Here is a 26,682-nt window from a genome sequence, read left to right on the forward strand (position 1 = left end):
TTTATCTGCTGCTGCTCAGGAAATTTCAAAACAAACACTTTTGTAGTTTTGTATTCATTATGTATTTGGACATCGTTTCTCTGCTCTTTGGATATATTGCTACACATTAGTTAACTTTTGTATGTCAAACCTCGTGAAACATATTTTAGCGCAAATTAAATAAAGATCGCAAATAAGCATATTTATTATTTTAAGAGGGAAAAAAACCATGTTTTTAATACACGGAAATCATGTCCTCCTTCCAAACCAATTCCAGAAAACAGCTAAAAGAAACAAAGCATGCAAAGTTTTTACTTCCTTTATTTTAAAGGAGGAACTGAACAACTGCACGTAAAAGACAAGGATGTGATTCAGGAACTAAGAAGTGGAACATGTTGTCCGAGACAGGATGTTACTGGTACTTGTTTGAGAGCACAGGAGGGCTCAAAGGGAATGGTATCACTTCATAAACAAAACATTTTATTCATTACATCATAACAATATCTGATAGAAAAGAAATCCGCCTATTCATTAAAAGGAGTTGACTGTCACACTGTCTACTCTATCAGTCATATCATATTGTCCATCAGATACAACAGTTCCTAGTTTGTCTTTACATGTACTTATAAGTACTGTACTTGTGTTTTTGAAAAGAAATTGGTAGTACAGGGGATTTTTCATCTCATGCTCCAGTGTGTGTTGACGAATACTGCAGGCTGACAGTACTAAAACCACTTTCATATAAAAGGAAATTAATGTCATGTCACCGATCACCTACCCACCTTTAGTGTAATCTCTTCATATACAAACCCACAGTAGAAACCACAGTCGAGAGAGTGGAGGAAATACAAAGGCTCATTACTCATCTCTGCCACAGCATCTGTTGTGTACGATTCAGTCCTGTAAGTGTGCAATCTGTGGAGTCTTTGTGGTTCACTGGAGGGGAAAGCCTATAAAACCTCACCTGAAACCAGGTTTAAGTTGATCTGAGTCAACCTATGAACTATTACGAAGTGCTGTTCCCCCTCACTGTATCCTGTTTTTGAGGTCACAAAGAGCAGAAAACACAACAAAACGCTTTCACAAATGTGTCATAATCGAATCTTGTCTGTGAGTAGCTTATCATTATATTATAACATTCAGTTTACACAGATTCTGCACTCAATGTATAGACTGCATTGATTGTTGCACCATTTCTATACTATTTGGTCAAATGGAAATTTCCTTCCATGAGTTCAACCACATTTTTTTCTAAATTCAGCCTGACAAGTGTTTGTAACAATTTGGTACCAATACAGGGTAACAGATAAAGTCAATTATCACATTGGGCTATATGTGTGTTTTTTTGTTGTTGTGTTGTTGTTTTTTATGACAAAAGTGATATAGCTACAGTATTGTCCTGTAGTGATATTAACATTAAGAAATTGCATAAATTGAACCAGATGCTGTTGACATGTTTGATAAATGAAGAAACCTCATCTCACTGTGACATCTTACAAATCTAATGCTGCCATAAAGCAGCATAAAGTTAGAATAAGTATTGTGTTCATGAATTTTAGTGTAACGACTAAATGATTTTATTTAGTGATCTTGCAGTGCCCATAAAATACCATCTTGAAGTGACAGTAAATGTGGATAGCTCCAGTTCATTTCTGTTTGCACTAATTCGTTCATTATTTCCTCCACCTCCCGCTCGCTGACGTCGCGCAGTCCGTGACGCGCTTTATTTTGCGTGCGGCAGCGGCGGCGCTTCATCTGAGGAAGAGGAGGAGGAGGAGGAGACGGAGAAGAGGGCTGCATCGTTATCGTCGGGTCTTACTTCTTCATTACGCGGACGCAGATCGCGTCAGATGTTTACAAAGTGTTTACAGCTGGTTTTGATCGGCTGTATTGCGGATTTCTTCGACAAGCGACAACCTGGCACGAGCTGATCGCACCTGCCGCGGAGCATGGACAACAAAGACTAAGCCAGCACTGCGCTGTGCGGCGGCTGCAGTCCGAGCCCGGCTGCCTGCGATTCCTCCAAGGAATCTATTTATTTAAAAAAGCCTCTGTTGCACCTACGACGCCGATGCTGCAAGGGGAGGTTTGTGTGCACGAAATGTGGCTGCCAGACGTCCACATTGCAGGCCGAACCAAACCGATCCGTGCCCGGCAGGTTTAATTATAGCAACGCTTACATGCTCGTCTTACTTTGGCTCGGACATTCAATACTAGACGACATCAGAGGGTCAACAATCGCCCAGTGGAATAGTAGGCCCTGGTCAGTGTTTTTAATAATTTAACAATCCTTTCTGAACGCAGTCACACGTCTCCGTTGGACCAGTTTGACGGTGGCCGTCAGCCGACCTGTGTTCAATGTTCTCATAAAAAAAATTAAAAAAATAGCCGAATTATGTGGGTCAGTCCCGAAGATGTGTTACTGGCGGGTGCGTTATGGATCACCGAAAGAGCAAATCCATATTTCATTCTCCAAAAACGGAAGGGCCACGGGGATGGAGGCGGAGGACTGGCGGGTGAGTCCCACCTACTGTCATCATGAAGACATATTAACAATATGCTTGTGTTTCGTTTTATTCCGAAGTGTGTGGTGTTTTAAAAAGAAAAAAAAAAGGTGACAGTCAGTTGCATGGTGACAGCTAATGGGAGTGAAAAGTGTGTCCACGGTGGACATCAAAAAACACATGGACGGATAATGCGAGGACCACGTGACCAATCAGCTATCAAGTGGCCTGTATGGGTCTCGGTAAAGAAGAATTTAATTGATTTGTTCACACTCGTGTTCACACGTTTGCTGACGTAAAACAGAAGAGCTTAAGGGTCAACGTGCAGCACATATCTAGTGTCTGTTCGTGAAGCCATACTATGATATATAATGATTTAGGAAATTCCTGCCGGCCAGGAACATTTTATTTTAGCCCATACAACAACAAAAACAATTGCAACTGGGGTTTCAGTTGTGCAGCTGCTAATGGTATGTCGAGGCTCAACAACAGCGATTCTGTTGGCACATGGCAGAGACCTGGTGTGTTTGCTGGCTCATGCTGAATCATTCCCTTCCTTCCTTCTTTCTCTCTCTCTCGCTAGTGCGCACTCCTCCTCATTCTCTTATTCTATCCAAAATGGGCCAAGCAGCAGCAGGAGGAGGAGGAGGAGGAGGAGGAAGAGGGACATGTTGTGGAAATGACTGAAGGTTCAGTTTGACAGCCTGATGTCCTGGTTTTTCTCCAGAATTGTGAAATTTCTAGATTTAGCTGATTATTTATCACAAGCTCTGGGAGGCCACAGATGAGACACAGCTGACCCATCTTTGAGGAAGTAAAGGACACTGTTATATATAATTTGGTACATGAATACTCGTGGGCTATTTGTGTCCTTATTATATACTCTGGAACATGACCTCATAAACTCTCTGTCCCTTATAATCCCCCATGTATTGTTTACAGGACTACGGTATGGGGAAATATTAGAGGGCTACAAAATCAGTGTGATCGTTTTCTTAAATAAAAATGATTTTAGGAAAATGCGTCATACAAGATCAATATCAACTTAAACATCAAATGTTTTGCTGCTAAATTTAGGCACAGGTTCATAATATCGGTTAATAAACCTGTGCGTATTGCCATATTCCAAAACTAAATTTACTACTGATTTAAATTACCACACAGGGAACTTGGAGCTTTTGAGGCCCTGGTTGTGCGTGATTAGAAACTGAACAGAAAATGACGCCTCTGTCACTGATTATCTGTGTTCATCAGCTCAGTTTCTCTTCCCTGCTGAGAATATCTCACTTTGTGTCAGCCAGTGTCGCTGCCCATTGAGATTTAACACCAAGAACTGTGGCAGTGAAATCGGTGAGGACTTCTATTAAAGCAATCCTCTCGTTTCCTACCAAGGCACCAATTTAAAGATTGTGACGAAGTGCAGCACATCCCAACCTTCTCTGCATGTAACCTCCTAACGCATAGGAAACATATCTACAGTATAAGTACAGAGCAGTTCAAAAGAGGATTGTTTTTCCCTTCTTTGTGAATGGTAAAACTTCTCAGAAATGTATATAATGAACCACTAGTTTTGTTTTTTATTACATCTCCTTACCTGTGATTATCTGGTGATGTCTCAGAATCATTTTATAAACCTTGTGGATGTCTCGACCCTCAGAAAAAAGTCTGAAAACACTTATAGACAGAATCACCTGAGGGTAATGCCTGTTTTAGGTAATCCAGAAATTTGAGTACAAAAAAAGGTACCTTATTATTGATGCAAAAATCTTATAAATTCTTTACTAACATGAAGTGACCTTATACCAGGGTTAAGTGTTTCTGCAAAAGCTCTCATTGTAGACAGATTTCTATGATTTCCTACTGTCATATTTCCCGATCTTTGTCTGACTAATAAATTAAGAAAGTAAATCATTAAGTTTTAAATCAGTTCCTGACTCCACATATTACAAAAAACATTGCACTGGGTACAAATTTAGAAGACAATACTGGTGACGTGACCTTCCTTTATGTTGATGTTTAGACCCTTTTCTTCTCCTACTGTGGTAACACAAAGTGTGCTACGCCGTGCTCGGGGATGATGTCATTGTTATGTAAAAGCTGAGCTTGCTGACTTGCTTCGTGTGCCAGTTGGCACTCAGCTCCCAGTGACACTGGCGCTGCCCTCAGGCCGTTCTCAAGGGAGAGGGGAAGCCACGAGCAGCACCAGGACAGAGCATTTTATAGAGCCAGGCACAATTATCATATTCACCTCAACAGGGCAGGTTGAGCTAACGGAGGGCCGGTGAGGGTCAAAGGAAATGGCAAATAGCTCCATGAGAGAACCGCAGCATCTGGTGGAGCTCTAAATGGCAGCTTGGTGAAGTATGAGTACAATAGCTGCATGAGTTGCAGAATTTCTGCAGTGCTTACAGACAAAGTGACGACTAATCAAGTGAGGAACGGTGCAGAATAGACTCGCGAATAGAAACTGTCCATCCATTTCAAGTTCCTCCAAAAACCTCTCAACCTAACAAGTCAAACAGGAGATAATCTCTCTGAATGAGCTCAGTTCCACATTTAACTATATTAACAGTTAACTATAATAACCCTGCCCCCTTGCCATATCCAGCGGCCATAAAACTGCAGCACATCAGATTATTTCACCTGAGGTATTTGACAAGATAAAAGCATATCCAGTAAATACATAATCTTCTGCATACAAGAAGAATATGTAGAATATAAATAGAAACAGTAAGAGGGAAGAATTAGATCCCGAGAGAGATAATGACAACCATCCACAATTTTATATAAACTCCAGTTCAAATCATTAAAATTAACCTGTAGGATAAAATGGAAGACATGATATACATGTGGGTGATCATGAATGATGTTGGAAGTGGTAAATAATATTATGTATTCATAAAGTAGTTGTGAGTGGTTCTCAGTCTTGTGATCTGGACTCTCTGGGTTGCTGACAGGCATAACATGGGAATCGAGAAAAGAAAATCCTACACAAATGTTTTTTTTTTTTTTACTTTTGTCTGATGTTTTCTTGGATAATTTTACTTCCTAAAGGCATTTTTAAAATTGTGAAAATTAAGCAACGATGAACATCAGGTTGGCTGGACTGTCTCACAATTCTTGCATGCAAACTGTGGTGAAGGGTCACAAACTGAAAGACTTTTAAGAGTTACAAGCCAAAGATCTTTGGAGCTCCTTTCTTAAACAATGCATATACTGCATTTATATGCTATTTAACGTCATGAAGCTGCAAATATAGGTCTGCAAAATGGGATAAACCTGCTCAGGTGTGTGTTTTCTGACATTTGCATGAAGCTTTACTGTCACTTAATGTATAACCTTATTTTATGACAGTGCTTGGATCATTTTGTCAGACACTACAGAGGAACAGCTGTAGGAGCATCTTTAGAGGGAGTCTCACATACAAAGCGTTTTCTAAATGTGACCATGAATAAGTTGTTCAGAGAGGTAGCAAAATTTTAAAAAAGGACAACAAACCTTCGATTCATCAGACTATAAATAAACTCAGAATCGGGCTATTGTGTTACACAACTGTACATAATGGTACTTTTAGTATAAAATTACCCAATAATCTGAGTCAGAGAACAACATGCTGTTTCACAATCAGGCTGATAACTACTGTTTACTGTTCTCCTGATATAAGTGAGTCGTGTCAGGCAGATGTTGTCCTTTCGTAGGTCACATCTTGTACTTTCAGACCCGTCTTTAAGATGTCAGCAGGCCGAGAGATGGAGGGGGGTGTAACAGAAGCAATAATATGCGGTGTATTTTATAGGTTAAATGAGGGTGTTGAAACCTGCATGTGGTGATTAGGGTGATGATCCAGTCTTGTCTCAGGTTACTGTGATCTGAGACAGTTGGTTTTAAGTCTGGGGGCGATTGTGGTCTCTTGTGTGTTCAATGTAAACATACTACAACAGCAGTCCTGCCCCAAGCACATTTTCCTTTAGCAGAAAAAGGACATAAACAATAGAAAACAAGCAGCTTTTTTTTTTTTTCCCTTCATCCTGTCACTTTGGTTTCCTGTTCTTACTCTGAGTGAAAAACAGTTGTGTATCAGAGAAGGTGATTTGTTTTGCTCCAACAATAGAGACCTGTGATTGTGTCCTTGTTTCCGAGTAGAGAAGCACAAAGCATCACGTGATTTTATAGCTTGTTCTGTTCACAAGGCGACTGCTCACTTTGAAGAGTTTTCCAGCCACCCTGGAATAAAAACGGAACATGTACCATGACAGCTGTTTTGTTTCTGGGCTTGTGTGCTGTGTTTGTTTTTGTGGGTTGCGCACCCACTCAGTCAGTGTGTGGAAAGAAATTATCACTGTAAAAGCAGAGGTGTGATGTGGAAGAAGTGGTCATGTGGCCTTTGTTTTGATGAGTTAACTGTGCAGAGACACGTGATCCCTGGGGTCGTCTGTTGTGCATGAATGACCTTCATCTCCAGTATTAAAGGCACATATCAAAGACAGTTAAAGAACTACTCTCTCGTGTTTAGAAATTTACAGTATTTTACCAAAGCTCTTTCAAAACCACATGAATCTACAAAAATGTGAACAAAAACTGCCTCTCCTTCTGTCAGTTTTACTAGTTTGACAAGTGGAGGAAGAGGTGGTCTTAAAAATTCAGTGGTTTCCTGCATTAAACCTCAACTTGCATATTGCAGGCTGTGCCATTCATCCCATGTGGTACAACTAAACTCCAAACATGGGGCTCCTTGTGAATTTTGACCACAAGACTGTGTAAAAAGCAGTAGAAACTCTCACAGTCTTTTACTCCGCTACTCTTTTGAGACGAAGCACTAACAGCTACATGAAAGTCCTCTTTGAGGTCAACGTGTGAATATTGTTGTTAAAGTTTTAAACTTGTGATTTCCTTTTGTCAAAGGGGAAACTCTTCACACTAACAACAGTTGTCAGTTGTTGTTTTTCTTGAGTGTTCATTAGAACTATGTGGTGAGGGGAACTTATAAGGAGGACTGAAAAAAGGAAGGTCGAGAGGAATTTACATCGTACATAACAGCGCCTCTCTTTTGTCTTGTCTCTTCTCTCTCCCCTCCTCTCCTCATGCTCTCTCTGTATGACTCATTCTGTTTTTTCCCTGATTAGGTGCAGAACAAAAATAACCTGTCTCTCATGGCAATGAAAAAATATACCTACTGTGAACCGGGTTGCATATTTACAGCAAACAATAGCTGCACAATTGCCTGAGAAATGGTGTCAAATATGCATTATTGTGAGCTGCAGGTTTTTAAATTGCAGGTGATTCTCCTTTACTTTCTAATGAGGAACCATTTTTCAAAGGTTTTCAAGCTCTAACTGCTCCCAGACAATTTTACACAGGGTTTATTAAAAATTTATTTGGCTGGTTAGATAGTCATAGTCAACGCAACAACAAAGTATTGTTGCTAATAAAGTGCAAATATGATTTGTAATAAGTCCTCAATAATAATAAATCACATCTGCAGTTTAAACTGTTTGCCTAATTGACATATTCAGTGCATTTCCTTCTCTGTGAAGCGTTTACAGAGTAATTAAAAAAAATAAAAAATTTAAACCAGTATTGTTTACATATTTACTAACTGTCAGTCTTCTCCTTTCCTGCATTTGCTTGCAAATGTTTGTGTTTCTTGATATGTTAATGGTTTTAAATCAGTGTTGTCTCTAAGCCCACATGACATAACTATCATGGAAAGCTGTTTTTCTGACCTCCTCCAGATCCAGAAAACAAACGACGTTTTCCACATGCGGTTGTATTCTGCCCTCTTTAGAGCGGTCTTCCCGTTTAAACAACATTTAAAGACAAAGCTGGAGGAGGATACAGACTAGTCAAAGTTACTCTCTACAATCTGGCAAACATAACAGGTTCATACTAACAGGTTACAACTAAACTGACCTATAAATTATTAACTGATTTATTCACTTTTGCTAAGGTCATGAGGTAGAGTTAAAAAATGATTTATAGTCGATGACTCATTTAGAGAACGTGGTTATATGCTGTCATTTATCGCTGGTTATGAAAATAATAATCAAACTTAGAGGCCCAACCATGAAGGTCACTGGTTTAAACAAGTAAACTAATGCATTTCTTTAGAGGTGTTAAACCCACAGGATGTTTTTCATAAACTCAAATCTGAAACCACAAAACTTCATGGTTTTCCCCTTTAGCTTAAGCATAACAATGATGTAAAGGGCTTAATTGATTCAACATCTTGTGGCCATTTATGGTTGTTTTTGGTGCTGAACAAATCTATAAAGTGAGATGACTTGGGTCATGAGTTAGAAAGAGCTTTTCTTGTTTTCGAACGAACACTAGTCTCTTTCTTTAGCATTTCTTAGAAGTCTGTCTGAAGTTAAAAGTTTGCTTCTGTGTGATCTGGGCTCTTGCAGGTTTGCTGGTTGGGACCTTGGATGTCGTTCTGGACTCGAGCGCTCGGATGGCCCCATATAGGATCCTGTATCAGACTCCTGACTCTTTAGTTTACTGGATCATTGCTCATGGTATGTACACCTAATCTCCCTGTCACCAAAACTGTGAGAAAATACAAGTAAGTGAAGGAAAGCAAGCCACTGATTTACAATGGTACATTTTGGTAATACAGGTAAAGGCTAGTAGACCCCTGTTTAATTTTACCCCTGCACGTCCCTCCCCCAGCCTACACTCAACACATGTCCTCACGTCCTGCCTTTTCCTATGTTAGCACCGAATGCCAAGCATTACATCATGCTCCGGTGGTTTTAAAGGGCAGGATTACAGGGACCGGTGCAGGAATCAATGTTTTATACCTCATCACTTGATGGGGTTTCATTATAATGTCGACAGCTCATCTTCACAATAGTGTAATCCGCATATTCCCTTTTTTTTAGGATTAAGAGTGCTTCGTAGACAGTCTGCAGCAGTAAATCATGCAAATTAGCAGCAACACTCCAGACTGATTAGATGCATCACTCTGTTTCTTCACTGTCACCGGATTTGTACTCTGCCATTAAATAATAAAACTATTCCAATGACTTGACACTCCTGACTACAGCTGAACTGATTATTTTGGTTATCGATGTATTGCATTATTGATTTCAAGTTCCTAAAGCCCTCACAGACATACTCACACTGCTTGTTTTGTGTGACCAGTAATTTAAAACAAAAAACCCCAGCAGATTAGCAAAACTGTGTGTTGGAAGCAGCGAATTTGAGGCACATCTGCTTAAAAATAACTCTGTTAATTGATTTATTATTTCAGATTCAGATAAAAAAAAATAACCACAGTGACACTGTATTGGGTGAGCCTGAAAATAGAATAACAGTTTAGATCTGCTTCAACTAAAACTGAGAGAAAAATCTGAGGCATTTATAGACATAAATAAGTTTAAATAGCCTTGTTATTTTTATTTGTTTTACTTTGTAGTACGTCAGTCTGTTCTGTGTGGTAACTTTGGTGTGAATACGGTTCTATCTGACAGTATTTTTAGTCTGACTTTCTCTGTGTTTACTGTACTGTATTACCAATATATAATGTGTGTGTGTGTGTGTGTGTGTGTGTGTGTGTGTGTGTGTGTGTGTGTGTGTGTGTGTGTGTGTGTGTGTGTGTGTGTGTGTGTGTGTGTGTGTGTGTGTGTGGATGAGGCTTGATTAGATTATGGTTTTAGAGATTTAAGAATCAGACTGCTCTAATCAGCTAGGATTTCAAATTTAATGAAGGCGGGACACTATTGGGACTCTAGCAAGAATTTGTAAAGGAAAATAAGTCGGCACATATCCAATGTATTTGTTTAATACCAAATATGGAAAGGGCATCAGCATTTGTGTTCTACAACTGAAATGGAGGCCTACAAATGACAAGCTTGGCTTTGAAATGGCAGTGGCTCCCCTCTCCTCCCCTCCCAGTTCTTAATTCCTCCTCCCAGAGATAGCAGGAGAGTAGGGCAGTCTGCCAGACATGGCTAATGCAGTCAGTGTGCACTCGCTGAACGGCTGTTTGCAGCACTGTTGAGGGATAATGGTCCACCGTGGCAGCCATGACTGCAATCAATTTCTCCAGTGGCCCAAAAAGATCTGTTATAATTTTCTACAATTTATTACCATCTTTGTTGACTGGCACTGTTATGCTTGTCCTCATTAGCCTGTCGTCCATTCCTCCATTAAAGGAGATGTCCCAGCTCACTGTGGTGCTCACTGTGGTGCTCTGCTGTTGGGTTAAAAATGTCTGCTATAATTTCTCAGAGCCCGATGTGATGTCTCTAAACTGCTTGTTTTTTTTTTTTCCTGATAAACAGTCTAAACATCAAATATTTATTACCATAGCAGAAGAATACAAACATATATTTATGTTTCAGAAAGTAGAACCAATGGATTGGGGGCATTCTTGCTTAAGATCTACTTATCAATTATGCAAATATTTTTTTTCAGCTCTACTCTGCTTTCTACATTTCATGAGTTTAATGTAGATATATCTCTAAAATGAACGTGTGGCACAGTATCACTGTATTACCTCTGAAACATTACACCTTCACTCTCCTCCTGGGACCTTGCTAACGTGCCTCTCCTCCCTCCTCGGCAGGAACCTCCCGTAAAGAGATCACGGAGCACTGGGAGTGGCTGGAACATAACCTGCTGCAGACTCTCTCCATCTTTGAGAATGAGAATGACATTACCACCTTTGTCAAAGGAAAAGTCCAGGTAAGTACAACTAAGTGAAAAGCACACATCGGAAAAAAAAAAACTTTTACAGGTGGCGAATTAAAAAAATATTCTGGAGTCAGACACAAGATCTCCACTAAAAGATCCCCGACACATTTAACAGTGTAACTTTTTGATCTAGCTAGTTCAAAGTTATGCATGAATATATATGAAATAAATGCAGCATATAAACACTTTACCTAGTAAAAAAAAAAAAAAAAAGTGTCTTTATGGAATATTAAAGTAATGTACATTTTCTGTATTTTTTTTTAACTGACATTTTTTAAATAATTGAGGGAGAGTAAAAACAGTACATCCTGAGCACTTTATTGGAAGCAGTCCAGTTTTAAACGGAAAAGGTATAAAACTTTCTGGTATGTTTTAACTGTTTGAGTTTAAAGCGTCATAACATCCTCCAGCCAACAATTATGAGATGGCAGTGCGGCCTTTGTTTTGAAGGAAATCTGTCATCAGTGCAGAGGAGGCCACAGAAGCATCTGGGAGGTTGTGTTCAACTAGCTAGAAACGGCCTTCAGAGGGTCACTTTTCACTTGAGGGGTATTTAAAAATCCCCATTGATATAGTGTCTAGCTGTCGACCTTAAACAATTCATCCACTTCTGAAAAGCATTCTGCCAATTAACAGCTGTCAGGATGGAACCAGTGAAGTTACCTTAATGTGCTGAAACCCCTGGCTGATACGTGAAACAATGAGGAGTTTAAACTTGGCTTCTTAACTTAAAAACATCAATCAATTAAACTACTGCTGCTCCTCATTGTACAGTCCTACGTTTCCATGTCCCATCCCATGACCTCTGGCTGTCTCTCTCCATCTTGGTGCAGGGTATCATTGCAGAGTTCAACAAGAACCACGATGTCAAAGAGGATGACGACACAGACAAGTTCAAGGAGGCCAGCGCTAAGTTTTGTAAGCTGTTTGGGATGCCCGAAGAGGAGAAGCTGGTTAACTATTACTCCTGCAGCTACTGGAAGGGGAAGGTGCCTCGACAGGGATGGCTCTACCTCAGCATCAACCACCTCTGCTTCTATTCCTACTTACTGGGAAAAGAAGGTTGGATATTAAAGCTTTTATTTTATGAACACACATGCACTGTTATTTTTATTCCGATGTATCCACTGATTATTTTCTCATTTAATTGATCAGCTGTTTTTGTCTCTAAAATGTCAGATTTTAGTGATAAATCCAAATTCCCTCTAACCAAATCTTCAAATGTCTTGGTTTGTCTGTTTCAGATATTTTTACATAATATATTGTATTTATGCTTGGAAACCGACAATTAATTAATTATCAAAATGGCGTGTGTGTTTTGTTTTTTTGTCAATCCAAATATCAATCACCTATTTACTTTTTTGTTTTGGTGTGGTGCTCTATCATTAAGCACAACACTGCTTGTGAAGATATTGTTTCGCTTTTTTACAAATTTACTTTTGCTGATATTCAAAGTAAAATTTGACCTGGGCACCACAATATTTGTGCATGAACAGAATCAAAAACAAAATCCACTGGGTTACATCTTATAGGCATATTGTAGTCTTAAGTTTAAAGCCAGATACTTCTTACAGTTTATTTCATTAACAATGGTGGCCTGGTTCTCCTTGATTTAGTGTGTTTGCACACATTTAAATGTATTAGTCGGCTAATGCATTTCCGAGACATCTTGTAGCACAAGTTTACCTGAAATTCTGGAAGAAAAATATTATGATATGATAAAAAATGAAAATACAAAAATGATCAGTTTCCAGAATTGATTTTGTCCCTGAGAAGATAGGCGGCCTTTATCTGACTTACTGAAATATTGCTCCAGCCTTCCTGAGCTCCCTGTCCGATCCTCTGTCATCCCATGAACTGTCAAACCATTTTCAGTTTGGATTTTGAGATTCGAGTTTGTTGCTTTTGTGCACTGTTAACTAGATTAGGTTGATTAACCTCCACACTTTTTCTTTTTCTTTATTGATCTGCAGAAACTTCAACTGAAAAAAAAAGTTTCAATGTTATATTTATGAGACATTATAGTAAATCATTACACCTTTCAGTCATCAACATCTAAGCTGCATAGTAAACATATTATTCTTGTATTCCTCTCAAGGTGAGTCTTTAACTGTATTCTGAGGTGACTTTAGTCGATTGATTTGTCTCTCTCCGTCTCACCCCGTCAGTCAAACTGGTGGTGCGCTGGGCAGACATCACCCAGCTGGAGAAGAGCGCCACCCTCCTGCTGCCCGATGCGATCAAGGTCAGCACCCGCACCAATGAGCACGTCTTCTCCGTCTTCCTCAACATCAATGAGACCTTCAAGCTGGCGGAGCAGCTGGCCAACATCGCCATGCGCCAGCTGCTCGACAACAAAGGCTTCGAACAGGACCGCTCGCTGCCCAAGCTCAAGAAGAAGTCGCCCAAGAAGGTGTCGGCACTCAAGAGGTAGGAATGGGAACACTGCTCTGGTCCTCAGTAGTAAATCCTGTTTAGGAATGTTTTATCACACGTGGTCGACTGAACATTAACGTGCTGGCAGCGAAGTTGATTTGTAGCCAACAACATGTAACAGCAATAAGTGCGTTGGCCAAAAATGTTGCTGCAAGTTTGTGTTGTGCAGTTAAGCTGCAAGAGCACAGCAGCTCTCTGTTATGAAACAAAAGGGTACTGTGAATTTTAGCTCTCTGAGGTCTAAAAATGGCCTCAAGATCCCAGTTTTGTTTGTTTAGCACATTTTCTGTAAGCACAGTTGGGTTTGGCTGCAGTGTAGTGGACCGTACAAGCTGGGTTGTATGAGTGTTATAAACAGTAAAGTGCATAACACTTATTATTTTCTACAGATTCGTCAATGTGTCGATTCATTCAAACAAGCTGTATAACATCAGCTATACTATATTGTATAACTACAGGTTTATGCAAAAGTCTGTTATCTGATAAGAGCGTTTTGAATCTTTTAGAGATCTGGATGCGAGAGCTAAGAGCGAGCGTTACCGGGCGCTCTTCCGTCTGCCCAAAGATGAAAAACTAGACGGACACACGGACTGCACCCTTTGGACTCCCTTCAATAAGATGCACATCCTGGGACAGATGTTTGTTTCCACCAACTACATCTGCTTCACCAGCAAAGAAGAGACGCTGTGTAGCCTCATCATCCCCCTGCGGGAGGTGAGTCGTCTGTTTATTAACAGCTTGTGAGAAGATGCATTTTGCAAACAAGTGTTACAAGTAGGAGCTGAAGGAGATCGTGAAGACGTGAATGCGTTTGATAATGGCGATTGGTCGGCTGTTGTCACTGCCCATCTGCTCTAGAGACACTCGTACACAGTTTACCAAATGCAGCTGTCATGCTGAATCACAGTCATCCATTTTATTTATAGACTTCACTGGACCGGGTTGAGCTCGCTATTTATGGATATTATAAATCCACTGCTACGTTTGTGTATAAAGTCCTCACTAAGTCCTAAATATGTGCCAGCTACTTTCAAATGTGTGCTTTACTGGATCATGTGGTTGCACAGTGTAAGAAACGTCACTAGGAAAGAAATGTCTCAGTTCTTTAAGTCTTCAGTAAACTGGTTGCCAGCAGAAACTCCCAATCAAAAGTATCTCCCAAGCTAACAACTTTATGAACAGGAAGCCATTGTAGCATTACAAGCTTTAACATAACGGAGAAAACTAAGTTGCATCTGGCCAAAAGGGATTTACTTTTACTTAAATGCTAATCCTTTGTGTATGTTGATATGACTTTTATTCATACATGCATACATGGAGAAATATGTGCAGTTTAACACTACTGGAAAATATAAGCCTAACATTATTTGGTCATTAGTCCAATGTTGTGAGTGTAAGCTTTTTGTAATCTGAGGTTTCTTATGTTAGTTCTATGAAATTTAAACTTCCCGACAGAGCTGTAACAATCATGAAACTTTGACAAATAATGGTCATACAAATAATAGCAACTCCTGATTTAATTGTCTTTTTTTGTTCATTTTGTAACATGCGACAATTACAGTATTAGCCTAATCATAGTTTAATAATACATATACAACTCATGAAGAAGAGTCATTTATTGGCTGTGGTGTTTGGCCTTGCAACTTTATCCATAATGTTAATGTCAATAGATGCTCATTGGTCGAATATAAGTTAAGCACCTTGAGATAAACTGTTGGTGGCACTAATTCTCCACTGATGTGCCTTTAAACCTAAGCAGAAGAAGAATGTCAGTCAAAACCATTGACTGTATGTCAAAACTGAAACGTTGGAAAATGACCTAGAAATATTGATGGAAATATGACGTCTCTGTTTGTTTCATGCAGCTGTTTTTATCAACATGAATGAATGATTACGCAAAATGAGGACGATTGTGCCTAAATAATTGCGATCTGGCAATTATGTAATAATTATGACAGGCCCACTTCCCAGTTCACATTTTTCTGTTGACGTGTGTGGTTAGATGTTTTGATCATATTTCATATTTTCCTCTTAATTCAAACCAATGCTTTGTCAGACAGTTCTTGTATCTGCCTCCAGAAGTTACTGTGGAAATATCTTTTGTTTGCCTGCAAACTGTTTTAATTTATTAAAATGTAACCCCCACTTAATAAACACTTAGTTACATTATAACAATGCTACATTTGAGTTTAAAAACATGTATCCCAACCTACTCCTGGATAAGAAATAGTTCAGTTTCTCATTTTATATTAGGTTGCTAATCATAGAAGACTTGACTTATTTGGTTACCGTCATGATGCTTGTCATTTGTTGCTCTGAGATTGTGAATGTTATCTGACGTCCTGCAGGTGACAATTGTGGAGAAGGCAGACAGCTCCAATGTGCTGCCCAGCCCGCTGTCCATCAGTACCAAGAATCGCATGACCTTTCTGTTTGCTAACCTAAAAGACCGAGACTTCCTAGTGCAGAGGATCTCTGACTTCCTGCAGCAAACCACCTCCAAGATCTACCTAGAGAGGGAACTCACCAGCAGCCTTAACAGCTCAGATGATGAGGTAAAGTGCTCCGAGTTTTTCTTCTGCAAAGAGAGGACATACATTCTTAGTAGGAGAGTTTGCACACCTCGAAATACATTGTTTGGTGTCTAAAATAGCTAACCTACTCTGACAATATACAAAACAGTAAGACTGTTTGTTTGAATCCTGAATTTAAAGCCTGAATATGTCGTGTCTCCAGGTCTACTCCCAGCACGGATCGCTGCTCTCCAGCAGTCCGCAGCACAGTTCGGGTTCAGAGGGCGAGCGTACATTCAACCTGAATGACAGCAGCGTGCCCACAGCCTCACAAGCCCTCATGACCATGTATCGCCGCCGCTCGCCTGAGGAGTTTAATCCCAAACTGGTGAGTTAAATCACACTTTGTCAAATACAATGAAAAGCATTCTATCCTGCTGAGGGGATATAGCGCATCGTGTAATACCTTATACTACTCAGATCTGTCCTGTTTCCTTTAAAGGGTATTTGTAGTCTCGGATTTTAAGTTGTCACATTTTTTCTTACCTTTCCAATAATTTGCATTTTCACACTGTTACACTGCGTGGTAATTAAACTGTATGGAGGATTTGATGCTGATCGCATGTTATTGTTTTCTCTCTCTGCCCAGGCGAAGGAGTTCCTAAAGGAGCAGGCGTGGAAGAACCACTTTACAGAGTTCGGACAGGGTGTGTGTATGTACCGCACAGAGAAGACCAAGGAGCTCGTCCTCAAGGGGATTCCTGAGAGCATGAGAGGGGAGCTCTGGCTGCTCTTCTCTGGTGAGGAGACGTTCATACAGACCTGAAATAACCACAAATCATTAAGTCATACACCCCACCTGAGGCACCACACCCTGCATACTGTGTGCTCACTGGAACGTAACAGCACATGATACATATTTCATGCCGGCGTAATTAAACCACAGACATCCTGTTGACAAAAGAAATGGATTTCAGTTGTCGCTGTCAGAGTCAGATATACAGCTAATTTTCTAATTTTTTCAAACTGTACATTGTTTTCATGTTGCTTAAACTATTCTTGGTAAAAAAATATGTATGTCACTTCATTATTGGCACAGAGTTCCTATTCATTTAGATTGTTCTAGAGTGAAACTGTCTCTCCAACACACTGCCAGTTTTAATGCACCCTCATCACCTGCAAAAATTCATTTAAAATGGAACATTAATGGAATTAAACATGTTTAAGATAACATGCTCACCTTTTTTTTTAAGCAGCCAACAGTTTAACGCTGCAATGAGCGGATATGAAAGTCCAAGATAAACCTGTTACTTTCAGTATTGTGTAAAATCAAATCTGGAATGTTATGAATCTTAAATGTTAATAGTAATATGCAACTTTCCAAACATATTTTCAAGGACAAATGGTATTAATTTACATTTTAGGACAGACTGAAACCTCTAAATATTTCTATGCAGGTATTTTCAGAAGACAGTTTAGTATACAACTAAAATTAAAAAAAAAAAAAAAGTATTAATGAACTCCACATATATTTTAAAATAGTTGATTTTCATGTACATGTCGATGCTTCTACTTCTCAGATAATACTGAGTTGGCTATGCATTTACATAAATTCAGAAATAATCCTGCTGAAAGGGAACAAATTAATTTGATAGGCAGAGAAAATGTACTTTGGAGATTTGCGTAAAGGAAAGAAAATTGATCTCTTGACAGTTGAATCTGTGTTGAACAGCTCATACATTATTTCTCACGAGTGCTTACGCACACAAGTTTAAACCCAGCCAGCAAATATTTATTTAAACGGAAAACGTCCATCACCTGTCACAACATGCTGCATATTCAGGCATGCACATACTCCTGTTTACAGGCCCGATTATGTGTTACGCACCAGCAGCAGCAGCTCGTACTCATCCTCACCTGAGCAGAGTTACAAACAGCTCCTTCCTCCCGCCACAGTGACCTACTTCTGGCTGACGCTGCTCATTGTCAGAGCTGCATTGTGTCCACCTTAGTCATGCTCTACTGCATCTCATGAACTGGGTTTTCTGCACAGTATTCCCTCCCAGAAAGAATCACCACCCTCCATTAAAACATTCAGTTGTTGCTAAATTGGTGTCTTATGTTATAACTAAAGGTGTACAAACCAGTTTGGTGAGTTTCTGTGTTCGGGCAAATTCCAGTAAGCACTTTCACTGAGGTATGTGCATAACTGTGCTCAACATGACCTGATGGACAAAGATCTGCTGTTGTGTTATTATTATCGGTGTTATTTAGACAAACCGAAAAACTGGCCTCTAAGCCATTTGAATACCCAACAACAACGAGGTTTGACTTCCAGATCATTTTTACTGGCTACTTTAACATTCCCCCACAGTCATTCTAAAGTCTGTTTTTGTTTTTGTTTTACATTTGTAACTTTTTTACTACTTTATAAGCACATTATGGTCTTAAAGTGAGCTTGAAGCCAGAGCTGCTCTGGATGATAAAAAAAAAGATAACCAATTCAGAAGACATTAAGGAGACAAGCAGGATTGTAAAGAAACTATTTAGGGAAGTAATGAAGGCGGCTGCTGATGCCTACATTTTGAAATGGACTATAAAATAAAAATAAAACTGAAACGTAGATAAAATCAGCCCAGTGTTTCAGATTGACTGATGGTTTTGTAACTCATCATACTGTTAAACAAGCAACAATTAAAGTCAGAAGAAATTGTGAGGAAATACGGCAGCTTTAATTACCATGTTTAGACTAGAAATAACTTGGCGGTATGGCAGCACAGACAAGTGGAAGAATCATGGAAACAAAACATTATTTGTTGCTTTTTTTTTTTTTTTTTATCCATTGATGTTTTATAACAATTAAGGACTAAGGGTTCAGCAACTCTGATGATCTTAATAAGTAAGATATAGAGAAAAAAATGTACCCTCTGCTCTATCTTAATAATAATGAAATTATATTAAGCACTTACATGATACTTAATGCCATGATGATTAAGTAATTTGTTGAAATATGGTATTTATTACCATTTAATTTTCATTTACTCATGCCCCGCTCATATGTAGTAGATGTTTTTGTTTTTTTGTTTTTTTTAAGTAACTCGTCATTGCTCCTTTTATTTGATCTGATGTTATACTTGACTTTCCTGCCAGAGATCCCCCATCTTATCTTATATTAGATGGTTTCACTATTAAATAATACCTTTGTGTGTAATTACCCCGTCACAAACACTGTTACTACAGGTTTTGTTGTTTTAAAGGGGATGTATTAGTAAATCTGCTTGGACCTTTTCAATCTAATGTGTTTTTCGTAGGGGCGATCAACGAGATGGCCACTCACCCTGGATACTACGAGGACCTGGTGGAGAAATCGATGGGTAAATACAACCTGGCGACGGAGGAGATTGAGAGGGACCTGCACCGCTCTCTACCTGAGCACCCGGCCTTTCAGAACGAGATGGGCATCGCTGCCCTCCGCAGGGTCCTCACTGCCTACGCATTCAGAAATCCCAACATTGGATACTGTCAGGTGCTCATACTCTCCTTTTTATTCCCACCTGAACTGTAAGAAAAAGTGACAGCTCTTGACAACACTTAAATTGTTCGGTTCTTCTTTGCTTTGGGTTCACAGGCCATGAATATTGTGACCTCTGTGTTGCTGCTTTACTCCAAAGAAGAAGAGGCTTTTTGGCTGCTCGTGGCTCTCTGTGAGAGGATGCTGCCTGACTACTACAACACCAGGGTTGTTGGTCAGTATGTGCTTATGCTTTTGGTGTTGAGAATGTTTAGCTGGTGTTCTCTGTTTGTTTAATCTTCTTGCTGTTCCCCGTCTTCCTCAGGAGCCCTGGTCGACCAGGGTGTGTTCGAGGAGCTCGCCCGCGAGTACGTTCCCCAGCTGTACGACTGCATGCAGGACCTCGGGGTCATCTCCACTATCTCCCTCTCCTGGTTCCTCACCCTCTTCCTGTCAGTCATGCCGTTCGAGAGTGCGGTGGTGGTGGTCGATTGTTTCTTCTACGACGGCATCAAGGTCATCTTTCAGTTGGCGCTCTCTGTGCTGCACGCCAACATCCACCAACTGCTGGGCTGCAAGGATGACGGAGAGGCCATGACCGTACTGGGCAGGTGAAGAAAGGCGAAAGACATGACAGTTCTTGTTTTAGTGTACTTGACTGTAGTCCTACTGTTTTTTCGTTTTTTTTCATTTTCCTTATCAGTCTTGGCTAGATCGGGCTTCTTGATCATTTTGGTACCGTATCTTTATTACAGGTACTTGGACAGCGTGACCAATAAGGACAGCCCCCTCCCTCCCATCCCCCACCTGCACTCTTTACTGACAGATAACGGAGAACCACACCCAGAGGTCGACATCTTCAAACTGGTCTGCAGCTCCTATGAGGTACCGCACCTGGATTATAATGCATGTTTGTAAACCTGTGTCCACCTCTATGTTTGGTCTTGTTTTGGTAATTTCTTAATGAATTGCAGGACTGTAGGTTTTCAGTTTGTAGGATTTTGACTTCAATTGATTTTAAATGGCACTGCCCCTCAGTGCCATTTAAAATTCACCAGTCTCCTCGCTGTCACAGTTATCTCCTGTCGTCTTTATTATTTCCACTGCGATGACACGCAGTTAAGCTGACCTCCATTTCTCTCTCCCCCACCTTTTCTTCTTCTCAGAAATTTGGCTCTATTCGTGCGGATGTGATTGAACAAATGCGTTTCAAGCAAAGACTGAGGGTCATCCAAACCATCGAAGATACCACTAAACGCAATGTGGTAAGGACTTACCTCCTACAAATCCTGGAATCAAGCAAATTCGAGTACAGTTAGTTTTTTCAGCTGTATTTACTTTACTTTACTTACTGCTCAAGTCTGTCGTGTAAATAGCTGAACAGTTAACAGGCATCTTGCCAATTCAAAAGTCGCTTGTCTCTCAAAGTCAAATTAGATTTGAGCTTTGGAGGAGAATGAACTACATTGTAGTCATTATTAGATCTTCTGCTCTACATTCACACTAAACATGATCCTCGCTCTATTTTTACTTTATGTCATTACGTTATGTTTCAGGTCAGAACTATTGTAACAGAGACTGCCTTCACTATTGATGAGTTGGAGGAGCTCTATGTTGTCTTCAAGGTGAGTTACAGATTAAATATGTACACAGCAAATGTATAATAGCATAGTAGGCATGGTTTTAGTGCTTTATTCTCCTCTAGCCGGAGTTATTTTTGTGGTGTAAACAAATAATTTGCCACTTTATCAAAGGCAGTGTTCAGAATGACTCAGATTAGAAAACAAAAACTTCCCAACACACGGTCAAGGTCTCTGTTGTACTTCATTAATGTGACAGAATGCAGCTATGCTAATGTTGTTCATTAGTTAAGCCTCATCCATCTTTTAATTCAAACTCAGCGAAAAGCAGCTCTGACCTCTCCACAGTTCTTTTTAACATTTAAATTTGAGTGCTTTTCTTGTGAATGTTTGCAGCTTACACATCTCTCTCTCTCTTTCTTTCTACAGGCAGAGCACCTGACGAGCTGTTACTGGGGCGGCAGCAGCAACCCAACAGAGCGCCATGACCCCAGCCTACCCTACCTGGAGCAGTACCGCATCGACGTGGAGCAGTTTAAAGGGCTGTTCAACCTGCTGTTCCCCTGGGCCAACGGAGCTCACTCTGACCCCCTGGCTGTGCGCTTCTTCCATCTCCTTGACCAAAACGGAGACACCCTTATCAACTTCCGCGAGTTCATCAACGGCCTGGGTAAGTGAATAAAGGGAGTGTGGGAGTGTGTATTGATTGAAACATAACTGACACTGTTCAGCTGAAAAATGGATGTTTCACACTGTGTTTATTCCAATTTAAGAAGATGTATCACATTTGGAAGTAGTTCCCGTGTCTGATCTCGAAAGCTTGATGATGTGTTGCAGGTGTTCTGTGTCACGGGGACCTCACTGAGAAGCTGAAGCTCCTCTACAAGATGCACGTCTTACCTGGTGAGTGTGTATGGATGCAGCTCAAGTCGTCTTCAAGTAACTACAGAAAATACTTTTACTTCATTTCAGTGGAGCAGAGTTATTCACTGTACAGAAAAAGGGAGAGAGAAAATGTCATGCTTTGTGCTCTTTGCCTCACTTCACTGGCTAAATCATTTCCTTAGGACTCCCTATGGGTCCCCATGGGACCCCGTTTAAATTATAAACCTGAAAAGCTATGCAGTAGTTTTAATTGGCTCTTCATGCAAAGTTAGGTCTGGCTTTTCATAAAATTTGACAATCGAATAAGATCATTATCACAGCATCAGTATTAGTGGAAAAAAACATTAAAAAGGAAATTCATCAAAAGTAACTCGATGGATTAGAATTTAATTTACAAATACTAATAAATTGGCAAAGAAGGGTTGACATAATGTTTTCACTATTCTTAAATTATTTTTCCCAGAGATTACTCATGAACAGGAGGAACCCGACTCTGCCTTTGAAGCCACTCAGTACTTCTTTGAAGACATTACTCCAGAAACATCCATCGGTGAGAGATGCTTGTTTTTGTTGGGATCAAATTTGAAGGCTTTTGCTTTGTCCTTTCCATAACCACGGCGTGCAGGTGCAGCAATGATTGTTATAATCATATAACAACAATGCAACAACTATATTATGCATGTCCCCACACCGTATAGGAAGCTTTTTTTTTTTTTTTTTTTTTTTTTACTGTCCTTCCTGTAATGGTTGACATTTTACTGGCACTGCACCCCACCCTATAATCTTAAAACAAAACAAAGATTTTTAAAGAAGAATTTCACTACACTTCACTACTATTAACTATATTGCCATTAATTAATGTCATTCTCTCACGTAACACCCACAAATAATGGTATTAATGAGAAAGCTGTCTGACATTATTGTGTGTAGTATTACAAGAAAAGCTATCTTATCTTTTGAAGCTTAAACACCAAGACATACAGGTCTGTGTACTGAAAAGGAGTTCATAACACTTTTGTGCTTTTATGTGCAGTTTGTAGAAAATTCTTTGCGCTTTATTTGACATGAAGCAGTAAATAATCACTGACATTTGGTGACACGTGGAAGTTAGCAGGAGTATAAAAATCATCAAAAATCATTCTCACTGTTCACACATACGCAGCTACAATATGTTTGAGGGGATTAATTTACTCATCACGAAGCGTCAGGCCTGGGTCTATTTTTTTTCTTTACTTTTTATCGCACACTGGCAGATGTCGTCATTAGTTTTGCAGTCGTTTCTGATGAATTCTGGTGGAGAAATGTTACTATTTACAACACTGAAGACATTGAGATGGTTATGAGGATATTTAGATGATTCAAATCTGTTTTTGTTGTGGTGTGCATGTCTTGTAACTTGGAGGGGAAAACTGTGGTTGTATTAAACTTTGAAAAAACAACAGATATCACATGCATCACCGGCATTGTGCACAATGACAGTGTACAGAAACAAACATGTGAACAAGTTGAATTGTGTGTGTTAAGCCAGGACCCGCAGGAGTTTTTCTGTGTTGAATATGCAGAGCAGAAAGAAACTGCCTGGTTGATGTGAAAAATGTTGTTTGGATAATCAAGTCTGAGAACGAGGTGCAGTTGATCAAATGTTATGTCAAAGATATTTGGTAACTTTCCAATGCATATATTTGGAGGAATCAGTGCCATCCAATGATGTAGTGTTTCCCTACATCAGGCAGTAAATCCTAAGCTGGCTGTATATACAGTAATATATGAGGCATCGAGATATTGCCGATGATAAGATATGCTTGGTGCTGAATGTTGATTCCAGCTAAGGAAATTTAATTTCTAACTGAACAAATGATGACTCTTTTTTTTTGTTTTTCTTTCCCTCAGGTCATGATTCAAAGTGCAGAAGTGAGAAGGATGATGGCTTTGTCAGAGTTACTTTTAAAACTGAGAAAGGTAAGCAACACAATCACATTTATTACAAAAAGATCTAATACAACATACTAATATAGTTATTGTTGCTAAGGATGAGGAGCAACATGTAAAAATGTATTTAGTCTTGATTAGCAGCAGATTAAACCCTTGTTTTCTTTGCACTAAATTTTGATGGGTTCAATTGTGATTTTCCTGGTCTGGAGATGATCAATGGTGATTGTACAGTCACGGATTCATGAAATTAAAAAATCTTAAATCTTAATTTCAATTAATGTTTGAAACAACACCAGTAACTTCAAAGTATTTTTAAAGCCAGAACTTAATGTGGTTTGTGACTGAAATGCTGCTTAATGTTACACATACTTTGTACATCTTACAGTGAAGAAACTGAACACTCCTGATTACCGCCATTACCTCAAACTGTGGAACCAGGAGACGAAACCTAAACGAGAAAACACAAAAGACCTCCCAAAGCTGAATCAGGTGAGACTTTATCTGCTGTATGAATTAGTTTATAATGTAGGAGTACAACTATCAGTGACCGTTTTATGCTTCTGTCCTTCAGAGCCAGTTCATCGAGCTTTGCAAGACTCTCTACAGCATGTTCAGCGAGGATGTGTCAGAACAGGAGCTCTACCACGCTACAGCAACGGTCACCAGTCTGCTGCTGGAAATGGGAGAGGTGGGAAAGCTCTTCTGCTCCTCTGGCAGAAGGGACTTCAACCAGGAGTGCAAATCAGAGCCGAGCATGTGTATGACAGATGTCTCGGATACTAAAGCTACCCAGCAGGCTCAGGATCTGGGAGACGTTTTTGACCCTGCGGGTCTGGAGAACAACGCGAGCCCCTGCGAGGAGAGAAAAGGGGATGAAGGGAGCGAGCAGTTGCCCCCTATGCAAGACATCAAGCTGGAGGACTCGTCTCCTAAAGACACGGGCACCTCGTCTGCCATGCTCATCTCAGATGACGAAACCAAAGATGACACATCAATGTCATCTTACTCGGTGCTCAGCGCAGGCTCCCATGAGATGGATGAAAAGCTGCAGTGTGAGGACATTGCCGACGACACGGTGCTGGTGCGTAGCGACAGCGGCTCCAATGGTGAGAGAAGCAGCCGACCTCACGGCGGCGGGCCGTACGACAGAGGGCTGCCTCACAGCACGAGCATCGATAAAGACTGGGCCATTACGTTCGAGCAGTTCCTGGCCTCTGTCCTCACTGAGCAGGCCCTGGTGCGCTACTTCGAGAAGCCAGTGGAGGTGGCCGCTCGTATAACTAACGCCAAGAATGTGCGTAAAGTTGGGCGCCCCCTGCTGTCAACGAGTGACTATGAGATCTCACTCTCAGGGTGAGAGCTCGAAGTAGATTTCACTGGAGGACTTGTGCTGTTCTTAAAGGAAAACATGATTATCAGTGAGTGGCGTTCTTGAGAAGAATAAAGGTAAATGTAAAATGTGCGTGTATGATAGTTGAATGAATGTGACCAAAACTGCTCTTGGCAATGTATTTTAACAGAAATGAAAGACTTTTACTATAACAATCACTAGATTCTGTCCAGCTAAGAGGGAACAGGACATTAATATTACAGTTTGCTCAGATGAAATCAATGTGTACATGTATTAGCTGTACTTTATAAGACATTATGCATAGGTGTTAATATTGTAATCTCTAGTACCCTTAGGCTATGTAGATGTACATTTCCACAGATACAGTACAGCTCCAAACTGGGACATTGAGAGTCTACAGTACGTACGATTCCCTTACATTATATCCGGTCAAACTGTTGCTTCCTTACTTTATGATTCCATTTGCTGCTAATCAAAACCTTTTCTTTTGTTTCTTGTTGGAGGAAAATATGGAAAAAATACAAAACAAAGCTGTGAAAATTCAATGGCAGAGTGAATTTTCCTGTTTTCACTTTAAATGCTGGTGGAAAATCGTATTCTCTTTTTTACACACATACCTGTAACTTCCTGGATATTTACTTCTAAAATATAATTGGTCCATAATTATTTCCAGTTATCATTAGTAGTTGCAAACAACTTACACAATAATAATATGGTGAAGAGACGACTGAGAAGACAACAAATCATGACTCAGCAGTTACTATGGACAAAAAGGTTTAGATGGTTCAGAAACTCAAAGGAAGGTATGTGTTCAAAGAAATGATGATTACACTAAAATGCTGTTCAGAGCCTGCACCTTCTTTATGTTTACAACACAATGTGATCCACGAATATGTATTTGCTTGCCTTTTGCCTAGCTATTGTTGTCTGCACTCAAAACTGAAATGTTTTTTTAAAATGTTTTTACCTGTTTGCTCTGTGCGTGTTTACATTGCTTTTATAAGTTGTTTCTATGTGAACTCTTTTTAATTTAAAAAGTCCAGGTGTTACTACTCTGCATTCTCATGCATTGTATATCACTCCCATCTAATTAAAATTACAGTATGATTGAAATGCTGCACAGCAACGCTTCAAGCCTTTTTTTTTTTTCCATTGACATCGTGCACATACGATAAGGCAGTATTCCTGCCATCTGGTGGAAGATCACCAACCTCCCATTTTATAAAGACATGAGCCTTAGCCATATCATTACAGCCACAGAAGCACAGATGGTATCATCACTTGTTTTTGAACA

General features: G+C 39.9%; 1 protein-coding gene across 2 annotated transcripts; it reads left to right on the forward strand.

Moving 5' to 3' along the window:
• The first annotated feature begins 1,736 nt into the window (after positions 1-1,736).
• tbc1d9 (TBC1 domain family, member 9 (with GRAM domain)) lies at positions 1,737-26,501 on the forward strand. Of its 2 annotated transcripts, XM_069689296.1 has the most exons (21): positions 1,737-2,495; positions 8,888-8,998; positions 11,053-11,171; positions 12,014-12,242; positions 13,349-13,610; positions 14,123-14,330; positions 15,965-16,171; positions 16,353-16,517; positions 16,779-16,929; positions 19,441-19,655; positions 19,758-19,875; positions 19,966-20,251; positions 20,396-20,525; positions 20,807-20,905; positions 21,197-21,265; positions 21,650-21,890; positions 22,058-22,123; positions 22,569-22,655; positions 23,996-24,064; positions 24,423-24,526; positions 24,609-26,501. In XM_069689296.1, the coding sequence occupies exons 1-21, from the start codon at positions 2,375-2,377 to the stop codon at positions 25,392-25,394; spliced, it is 3,843 nt and encodes a 1,280-aa protein (XP_069545397.1). In that variant the 5' UTR covers positions 1,737-2,374; the 3' UTR covers positions 25,395-26,501. The 2 variants fall into 2 exon arrangements, with proteins under 2 accessions (XP_069545397.1, XP_069545398.1); XM_069689297.1 differs by lacking the exon at positions 22,569-22,655.
• Positions 26,502-26,682: the final 181 nt, after the last annotated feature.

The sequence above is a fragment of the Brachyistius frenatus genome, unplaced genomic scaffold (assembly GCF_029030835.1).
Source record: "Brachyistius frenatus isolate BFR_SWC_R1_liver_20210118 unplaced genomic scaffold, ASM2903083v1 Contig_7, whole genome shotgun sequence".
In the NCBI taxonomy this organism is placed as follows: domain Eukaryota; kingdom Metazoa; phylum Chordata; class Actinopteri; family Embiotocidae; genus Brachyistius; species Brachyistius frenatus.

Coding starts and splice junctions, on each gene's coding strand:
- tbc1d9 (XM_069689296.1), top strand. CDS start 2,375: ATGTGGGTCAGTCCCGAAGATGTGTTACTGGCGGGTGCGTTATGGATC. Junction 20,526..20,806: donor TGGTCTGCAGCTCCTATGAG/GTACCGCACCTG, acceptor TCTTCTTCTCAG/AAATTTGGCTCTATTCGTGC. Junction 21,891..22,057: donor CGAGTTCATCAACGGCCTGG/GTAAGTGAATAA, acceptor GATGTGTTGCAG/GTGTTCTGTGTCACGGGGAC.